The sequence below is a fragment of the Gymnodraco acuticeps genome, unplaced genomic scaffold (genome assembly GCF_902827175.1).
Source record: "Gymnodraco acuticeps unplaced genomic scaffold, fGymAcu1.1, whole genome shotgun sequence".
Lineage (NCBI taxonomy): Eukaryota > Metazoa > Chordata > Actinopteri > Perciformes > Bathydraconidae > Gymnodraco > Gymnodraco acuticeps.
The window spans coordinates 364,242-374,241 of NW_022990088.1; the positions used below are offsets into that span (position 1 = coordinate 364,242).

A 10,000-nucleotide genomic window follows, 5' to 3' on the forward strand; every position below is an offset into this window, starting at 1 on the left:
TGGAGAAGATATTATCATACCATCATGTTTATAATCTGTCGAGGTTTGTTTTCAGATTCAAGAGCAAAGAGAGAAATGAGGTTAAACTGAGGAGAGAAAAGCTCGTGCACGCTGCTCACATCGCCTGAATGTCTCTGCTGTGAAATCATAACTGAGAGCCGAGACGCTGATAGTTTGGCTTTCCTCGTTTTCAGTCAGTCTTCATCACCCAGAAACACTCAGCTCCCAGGCGAGGGTGAGGTCACTCTGCTGCCCCCCCCCCCCCCCGTCACCCCTCCTGCTCTGTTTCATGCTCATACTATCTGGAATGTACATGTGGAGTCCATTAAGGCCGGACCGAGTGCAGAACTATCCGGAAAGCTGTGAAACATGTTGGACCGGGGCCAATATGGACTGCTCTTATAACAGTTCCTGAAACTAAATACACAGCTGTCCGTCTCCTCTCTAATGCACGCAGCATCATGAAGGCCATAAATCACTGTGTGCTTATTAATGCATTCCTAAACATCTGCTGACTGTTGCACTCCAGGGTGAAGAATGTAACAAAACAGAGTATTTATATTTAACACAGCGGGATAAAGTCAACACAGACGGACCTCTCGTTTAAAGGGCGCCTTTTATACACATGTTCAGGTTCATATCAGTATGTAGTGTCTCTACTTTAAAGAGTCCTCTCCTGCTGATGTTCAGGTTCATATCAGTATTTAGTGTCTCTACTTTAAAGAGTCCTCTCCTGCTGATGTTCAGGTGTATATCAGTATGTAGTGCCTCTACTTTAAAGAGTCCTCTCCTGCTGATGTTCAGGTGTATATCAGTATGTAGTGCCTCTACTTTAAAGAGTCCTCTCCTGCTGATGTTCAGGTGTATATCAGTATGTAGTGTCTCTACTTTAAAGAGTCCTCTCCTTGCTGATGTTCAGGGTGTATATCAGTATGTAGTGTACTCTATTTAAAGAGTCCTCTCCTGCTGATGTTCAGGTGTATATCAGTATGTAGTGTCTCTACTTTAAAGAGTCCTCTCCTGCTGATGTTCAGGTGTATATCAGTATGCAGTGTCTCTACTTTAAAGAGTCCTCTCCTGCTGATGTTCAGGTGTATATCAGTATGTAGTGTCTCTACTTTAAAGAGTCCTCTCCTGCTGATGTTCAGGTGTATATCAGTATGTAGTGTCTCTACTTTAAAGAGTCCTCTCCTGCTGATGTTCAGGTGTATATCAGTATGTAGTGTCTCTACTTTAAAGAGTCCTCTCCTGCTGATGTTCAGGTGTATATCAGTATGTAGTGTCTCTACTTTAAAGAGTCCTCTCCTGCTGATGTTCAGGTGTATATCAGTATGTAGTGTCTCTACTTTAAGAGTCCTCTCCTGCTGATGTCAGGTGTATATCAGTATGTAGTGTCTCTACTTTAAAGAGTCCTCTCCTGCTGATGTTCAGGTGTATATCAGTATGTAGTGTCTCTACTTTAAAGAGTCCTCTCCTGCTGATGTTCAGGTGTATATCAGTATGTAGTGTCTCTACTTTAAAGAGTCCTCTCCTGCTGATGTCCAGGTGTATATCAGTATGTAGTGTCTCTACTTTAAAGAGTCCTCTCCTGCTGATGTTCAGGTGTATATCAGTATGTAGTGTCTCTACTTTAAAGAGTCCTCTCCTGCTGATGTTCAGGTGTATATCAGTATGTAGTGTCTCTACTTTTAAAGAGTCCTCTCCTGCTGATGTTCAGGTGTATATCAAGTATGTTAGTGTCTCTACTTTAAAGAGTCCTCTCCTGCTGATGTTCAGGTGTATATCAGTATGTAGTGTCCCTACTTTAAAGAGTCCTCTCCTGCTGATGTTCAGGTGTATATCAGTATGTAGTGTCTCTACTTTAAAGAGTCCTCTCCTGCTGATGTTCAGGTGTATATCAGTATGTAGTGTCTCTACTTTAAAGAATCCTCTCCTGCTGATGTTCAGGTGTATATCAGTATGTAGTGCCTCTACTTTAAAGAGTCCTCTCCTGCTGATGTTCAGGTGTATATCAGTATGTAGTGTCTCTACTTTAAAGAGTCCTCTCATGCTTAATGTTCAGGTGTATATCAGTATGTAGTGTCTCTACTTTAAAGAGTCCTCTCCTGCTGATGTTCAGGTGTATATCAGTATGTAGTGTCCTCTACTTTAAAGAGTCCTCTCCCTGCTGATGTTCAGGTGTATATCAGTATGTAGTGTCCTCTACTTAAAGAGTCCTCTCCTGCTGATTTTCAGGTGTATATCAGTATGTAGTGTCTCTACTTTAAAGAGTCCTCTCCTGCTGATGTTCATGGTGTATATCAGTATGTAGTGTCCTCTACTTTAAAGAGTCCTCTCCTGCTGATGTTCAGGTGTATATCAGTATGTAGTGTCTCTACTTTAAAGAGTCCTCTCCTGCTGATGTTCAGGTGTTATATCAGTATGTAGTGTCCTCTACTTTAAAGAGTCCTCTCTGCTGATGTTCAGGTGTACATCAGTATTGTAGTGGCCTCTACTTTAAAGAGTCCTCTCCTGCTGATGTTCATGTGTATATCAGTATGTAGTGTCCCTACTTTAAAGAGTCCTCTCCTGCTGATGTTCAGGTGTATATCAGTATGTAGTGTCTCTACTTTAACGAGGTCCTCTCCTGCTGATGCTTCAGGTGTATATCAGTATGTAGTGTCTCTACTTAAAGAGTCCTCTCCTGCTGAAGTTCAGGTGTATATCAGTATGTAGTGTCTCTACTTAAAGAGTCCTCTCCTGCTGATGTTCAGAGTGTATATCAGTATGTAGTGTCCTCTACTTTTAAAGAGTCCTCTCCTGATGATGTTCAGGTGTATATCAGTATGTAGTGTCTCTACTTTAAAGAGTCCTCTCCTGCTGATGTTCAGGTGTATATCAGTATGTAGTGTCTCTACTTTAAAGAGTCCTCTCCTGCTGATGTTCAGGTGTATATCAGTATGTAGTGTCTCTACTTTAAAGAGTCCTCTCCTGCTGATGTTCAGGTGTATATCAGTATGTAGTGTCTCTACTTTAAAGAGTCCTCTCCTGCTGATGTTCAGGTGTATATCAGTATGTAGTGTCTCTACTTTAAAGAGTCCTCTCCTGCTGATGTTCAGGTGTATATCAGTATGTAGTGTCTCTACTTTAAGAGTCCTCTCCTGCTGATGTTCAGGTGTATATCAGTATGTAGTGTCTCTACTTTTAAAGAGTCCTCTCCTGCTGATGTTCAGGTGTATATCAGTATGTAGTGTCTCTACTTTAAAGAGTCCTCTCCTGCTGATGTTCAGGTGTATATCAGTATGTAGTGTCTCCTACTTTAAAGAGTCCTCTCCTGCTGATGTTCAGGTGTATATCAGTATGTAGTGCTCTCTACTTTAAAGAGTCCTCTCCTGCTGATGTTCAGGTGTATATCAGTATGTAGTGTCTCTACTTTAAAGAGTCCCTCTCCTGCTGATGTTCAGGTGTATATCAGTATGTAGTGTCTCTACTTTAAGAGAGTCCTCTCCTGCTGATGTTCAGGGTGTATATCAGTATGTAGTGTCTCTACTTAAAGAGTCCTCTCCTGCTGATGTTCAGGTGTATATCAGTATGTAGTGTCTCTACTTTAAAAGAGTCCTCCTCCTGCTGATGTTCAGGTGTATATCAGTATGTAGTGTCTCTACTTTAAAGAGTCCTCCTCCTGCTGATGTTAGGTGTATATCAGTATGTAGTGTCTCTACTTTAAAGAGTCCCTCTCCTGCTGATGTTCAGGTGTATATCAGTATGTAGTGTCCTACTTTAAAGAGTCCTCTCCTGCTGATGTTCAGGTGTTATCAGTATGTAGTGTCTCTACTTTAAAGAGTCCTCTCCTGCTGATGTTCAGGTGTATATCAGTATGTAGTGTCTCTACTTTAAAGAGTCCTCTCCTGCTGAAGTTCAGGTGTATATCAGTATGTAGTGTCTCTACTTTAAAGAGTCCTCTCCTGCTGATGTTCAGGTGTATCAGTATGTAGTGTCCTCTACTTTAAAGAGTCCTCTCCTGATGATGTTCAGGTGTATATCAGTATGTAGTGTCTCTACTTTAAAGAGTCCTCTCCTGCTGTGTTCAGGTGTATATCAGTATGTAGTGTCTCTACTTTAAAGAGTCCTCTCCTGCTGATGTTCAGGTGTATATCAGTATGTAGAGTCTCTACTTTAAAGAGTCCTCTCCTGCTGATGTTCAGGTGTATATCAGTATGTAGTGTCTCTACTTTAAAGAGTCCTCTCCTGATGATGTTCAGGTGTATATCAGTATGTAGTGTCTCTACTTTAAAGAGTCCTCTCCTGATGATGTTCAGGTGTATATCAGTATGTAGTGTCTCTACTTTAAAGAGTCCTCTCCTGCTGATGTTCAGGTGTATATCAGTATGTAGAGTCTCTACTTTAAAGAGTCCTCTCCTGATGTTCAGGTGTATATCAGTATGTAGTGTCTCTACTTTAAAGAGTCCTCTCCTGCTGATGTTCAGGTGTATATCAGTATGTAGTGTCTCTACTTTAAAGAGTCCTCTCCTGATGATGTCAGGTGTATATCAGTATGTAGTGTCCCTACTTTAAAGAGTCCTCTCCTGCTGATGTTCAGGTGTACATCAGTATGTAGTGCCTCTACTTTAAAGAGTCCTCTCCTGCTGATGTTCATGTGTATATCAGTATGTAGTGTCCCTACTTTAAAGAGTCCTCTCCTGCTGATGTTCAGGTGTATATCAGTATGTAGTGTCTCTACTTTAAAGAGTCCTCTCCTGCTGATGTTCAGGTGTATATCAGTATGTAGTGTCTCTACTTTAAAGAGTCCTCTCCTGCTGAAGTTCAGGTGTATATCAGTATGTAGTGTCTCTACTTTAAAGAGTCCTCTCCTGCTGATGTTCAGGTGTATATCAGTATGTAGTGTCTCTACTTTAAAGAGTCCTCTCCTGATGAGTTCAGGTGTATATCAGTATGTAGTGTCTCTACTTTAAAGAGTCCTCTCCTGCTGATGTTCAGGTGTATATCAGTATGTAGTGTCTCTACTTTAAAGAGTCCTCTCCTGCTGATGTTCAGGTGTATATCAGTATGTAGTGTCTCTACTTTAAAGAGTCCTCTCCTTCTGATGTTCAGGTGTATATCAGTATGTAGTGTCTCTACTTTAAAGAGTCCTCTCCTGCTGATGTCCAGGTGTATATCAGTATGTAGTGTCTCTACTTTAAAGAGTCCTCTCTGCTGATGTTCAGGTGTATATCAGTATGTAGTGTCTCTACTTTAAAGAGTCCTCTCCTGCTGATGTCAGGTGTATATCAGTATGTAGTGTCTCTACTTTAAAGAGTCCTCTCCTGCTGATGTTCAGGTGTATATCAGTATGTAGTGTCTCTACTTTAAAGAGTCCTCTCCTGCTGAAGTTCAGGTGTATATCAGTATGTAGTGTCTCTACTTTAAAGAGTCCTCTCCTGCTGATGTTCAGGTGTATATCAGTATGTAGTGTCTCTACTTTAAAGAGTCCTCTCCATGATGATGTTCAGGTGTATATCAGTATGTAGTGTCTCTACTTTAAAGAGTCCTCTCCTGCTGATGTTCAGGTGTATATCAGTATGTAGTGTCTCTACTTTAAAGAGTCCTCTCCTGCTGATGTTCAGGTGTATATCAGTATGTAGAGTCTCTACTTTAAAGAGTCCTCTCCTGCTGATGTTCAGGTGTATATCAGTATGTAGTGTCTCTACTTTAAAGAGTCCTCTCCTGATGATGTTCAGGTGTATATCAGTATGTAGTGTCTCTACTTTAAAGAGTCCTCTCCTGCTGATGTTCAGGTGTATATCAGTATGTAGTGTCTCTACTGGGACATGTCTCGAGGCTTTAATGTTCAAAAAGTTCTTTATTTTTCTCATACTGCCTGTGCTGCAGCACCTCTTTTTACCCTCTGTCTGAAACCAAAGCCCAGTCTGCTCTGATTGGTTAGTTGGCCGGCTCTGTTGTGATTGGTCATACATGTGATTAAAGTAACATGCTCATGACACATTTGGATGTTAGTAAATATATTCCATCTTGTTTTAATTACACTAACAGCGTGATTTAAAATATCTAGCATTGACACAATGGTGTTAGGCTGTAGTGTGTGTGTGTGTGTGTGTGTGTGTGTGTGTGTGTGTGTGTGTGTGTGTGTGTGTGTGTGTGTGTGTGTGTGTGTGTGTGTGTGCGCGTGTGTTTCACATCAGAGGTGTTAAATATGTCATATTAACGGAAATCGCTGGACGATCGTTAACTCTGTCAGAGCTCCACAGAAAGAAAAGTCTAATAAAAAGTGACAGTGGAAGAAGTATGTAATGTGAAAAGTGAAACTGTTGCAGATGCTACAGATGTGAATACTTGTCTGTGCCAGTGTGTGTGTGCCAGTGTGTGTGTGTGCCAGTGTGTGTGTGTGTGCGTGCGCGTGTGCGTGCGTGTGTGCGTGCGTGCGTGTGAACTCACCGAGTGTTTCCATGGTGATGATTTCATCCTTGCAGAGGCGCTGGCAGGTCTGGTTGTCCGCGAGCCGTCCAGAGTTGAAGAGTCGGCACTCGATACACTCCCTGCAGCAGCGGAGAGAGCGTTAAACGGAATTACAACTTCAACTTCAGTTAAACATTAGTACCTGTATCTTTATTCATGAGCTATGAAGCACTTGGAAAGCCCACATTCACACAAAGCCTTCTTCTAAATGTGTTGTTTTTACTCTGGGTGCGTCAGCTGTGAGAAATGCCCCACTGCTGCATACAAACACAGCAGTCTGTAAACAGCTGGGAACACAAATAAACTGCAGTCAGTGACCTTCATTTCTGACGCTGATGTTGAGAAGATGGGGAGTTTAATCATTGAGGCGAGACAAAACAACAGAAACACCTCTCTGTACGCTGCAAAGTACATTCCAGAGTCCACATGACTAAATAAAAACTGCCTATTTGTTGTTGATCCAACGCAAGAATATCAAAAACACAAATACATCTGATTTGCGGACTGCAGTGAAACACATGTTACACTATACATTACTATTAGAGATGTCCCGATCCCGATCCCCGGATCGGATCGGCCTCCGATACTGGGTTTTAAGATGGATCGGGATCGGCAGATCCAATGAAATGTCATGGCCGATCCATAGTTAATATTTCCCATGATTCCATTGTTACGTTGTTACGTTGTTTGTCGTTGTTGTTCGATTGCATCAGCCGCCATTATCGAGTTGGAAAAGTGGAACGGACACATATCGTTAGCTAGTTAAAATGTCTGCAGTTTGGCATCATTTTAAAAATAACTACAAGTGAGTCGCCGACTGCGACATGCAAAGTCTGTGGTGTGGAAGTCTCACGAGGTGGTGCTAACAGGGTCTCCTACAACACCACAAACCTAATAAAACATCTTAAAAAGCACCACCCCGACGAACACGCCGCCTACTATAAAGCGACAGCGTCTGCGACTGATGGACTCCATCAACAAACACTGCGGGACAGCTTGAAACGAAAGGCTTTACTTCCTCGAGACTCCGAGAGATTTCGCAAGATTACTGAGCTGATTGTGGAGTGCATAGCAGGGGACGACCAGCCAATTTCACTTGTGGAAAACTCCGGTTTTTGTCATCTAATACATTATTTGGGTGCCTGTCTATTTCTTAATGTATACAAAATTAAATGCTGTTTGCCAACACAAAAAGTGATATCGGAAATTGGTATCGGAAAACCGGTATCGGGAAATATCGGGATCGGAACCTATATGAAAATATCGGAATCGGATCGGAAGCTAAAAAATGAGATCGGGACATCCCTAATTACTATTAAACTATTCTTCTCGCTGTTAAGTACAATGTTGGCAGCTGCTCAGCTTCATTGCAAGACTGTTGTTTTAGACTGCATTAGATTTAAATGGGTGTGCTGAATAAACTGAATGCATATTAAATATTGAAAATATGGCATTTCAATTTGTCCGAAAACAACTAAAAGCTGTATGCAAGTCTCTACAAAAAACGATAAAAAACATAATATAATATTGACACTGTTTAGACTAAAATAAGTTTAAAAAAACACTTACACTATAACCCTAATATCAAACTATGTTTCTTGCTATAAGCTTGAGACTGTTGCTCAGCTTCTTTGCAAGACTGTTTTATTAGACTGCATTCGTTTGAACTAATTATTAAAACAAATGCATATCAAATATTGTCAGAAATCAAGTAAAACCAGCACCTTTCTAATGCAACGGTTTCATTTCTTAAGGTCACAAATAGCATGAGAGTTATCTGAACAAGTCTGTTAGGCCATCAAAGCTGAGATTAGTCGATAAGTGAGTGAGTTATGCGAAGGGTTTTAGTCTTCATGGGTTCGATGGTTTGACCTTTCCCCTGTAGACGACTGTAGTCGACTGAGGGCACATTGTTTTGATTTTCCACATTTCCTCTCAAATAATAAACCCATCCACTGCCTCTACACAGGATATAAGCATCATAACATACAGGGACATTTAACTACGTATATTTACTCAAGTACTGTACTTAATCAAAGTGATGAGGCACTGGAGTAATTTATTTTCATGCTACTTCAAACCTTAACCCCACTACAATTCATATTTAAAGTGGACCTATTATGCTATGAAACATATATTGTAGGGCCATACCTATACAAAACATGGCTGTGAAGTTTTTAGCTTCAAATACCAAACAGATCCCCCCTTGTAGCCATGCCTCATACTGCTCATACCCCTCTTTTGCAGCCCTGTTAGAGAAACGCGGATTTTGGGTCCTTAGCTTAAGAAAAAAAAAAGGAGGCGGAGCTAATGCCTGATCAGAATTCTACCGGAGATAAAGTTAAATTCTGCTGTGCTAAAACGCCATCCTGTTTAAACCACATCAAGGATTATTTCTGAAACAGTATGGAGCTCAAATGCTTTCTCTCTTGCGGGTTTATCACAAGGCGAGTTCCTTTCTTTATTTCCTGCTTTTTAAACACATGTGCTCTCCAGTACAGGTTAGCTCTGAGTGTTAGCGAGGCTTGCTAATGTAAACAAAGACGAGATTATGTCCAAAACACGTCAGGCATTGTTTCTGATAGTGCTGTGGGTCCGCCGCCGATTTGACGTCATATCGGCAGCAAATCTGTATCCGCTCGTTGTACCCCCGTTTTTAAAAGATTTGGGTACAGAGAAAAAGAGAGAGGGTTTTATTTTCTGACGCTGCGTGAGTTCCCCGACGCACCGGGGACACATGTTTATGTATAAAAGACATCACAAAGTGCGTTTTGCATGATAGGTCCCCTTTAAGTTGCTTTATGATTTCTTTATTTTTGCATGGTTTTGTCCTGAGTATCATCTTTTATACTACTCCACTACAATGCAAAGGAACATATTGTAAATTTTTTACATTTCAGGTTAGTAGTTACTTTACAAGAGTAACACCTCTAAAGCATGCATTTCATACGGTATAGTATTGGCATAACAGAGTACTAGCATAACAGAGAATAGAGAATGTATCCAGTTTAATATTAGTACTTTTAGCTAAGAAAAGGCTCCAAGTATTTCTTTCACCTATAAACATACATATAATACATGCGATTGTCGAGTGCCCCGATAAACATTCCTGTTGTCATCTTGCAATCTACTTATTTATATAAATAATTATCAACGCAATATACCGTATTTAATTTTGTCTTAATTTACATTCTTTTATTTCATATTCTGTTCTTGTACATATCATATTCTATCTACAGGTATGTTAGGAAAATAGTGAATGTACTCTTCCAGTATCAGAGTAGCACAAGATAACAAAGGTATCCCAACTGTAGCTGTGTACATATCAGCATGTGAAGGACACTGTTCAGGAACTACCAAATGCTCTGTATGTGATGACTACTTCCATTCCTGAGAGGATAATAATACGTGGATCCTGAGATTGAAGCTCAAGCCAGTGAGGAGTGAGATTTTTCTAACAATGTTTATAAAACGGACAAGTCAAATCAAGCAATCTGATTGGTTCTTAGCCGTGATATAATGAGCGTATATCACGGGTAGAATTGTA

At 40.7% G+C, this 10,000-nt stretch overlaps 1 protein-coding gene across 1 annotated transcript in view; it reads right to left on the reverse strand.

Moving 5' to 3' along the window:
- The window catches only part of LOC117546191 (integrin beta-5-like), a 36,599-nt gene that overhangs the window by 7,538 nt on the left and 19,061 nt on the right, over positions 1 to 10,000 (reverse strand). The window contains exon 4 of the mRNA XM_034216340.1: positions 6,433 to 6,533. Coding sequence (XP_034072231.1) covers positions 6,433 to 6,533 — 101 coding nt within the window. The remainder of the gene's footprint in view (positions 1 to 6,432; positions 6,534 to 10,000) is intronic.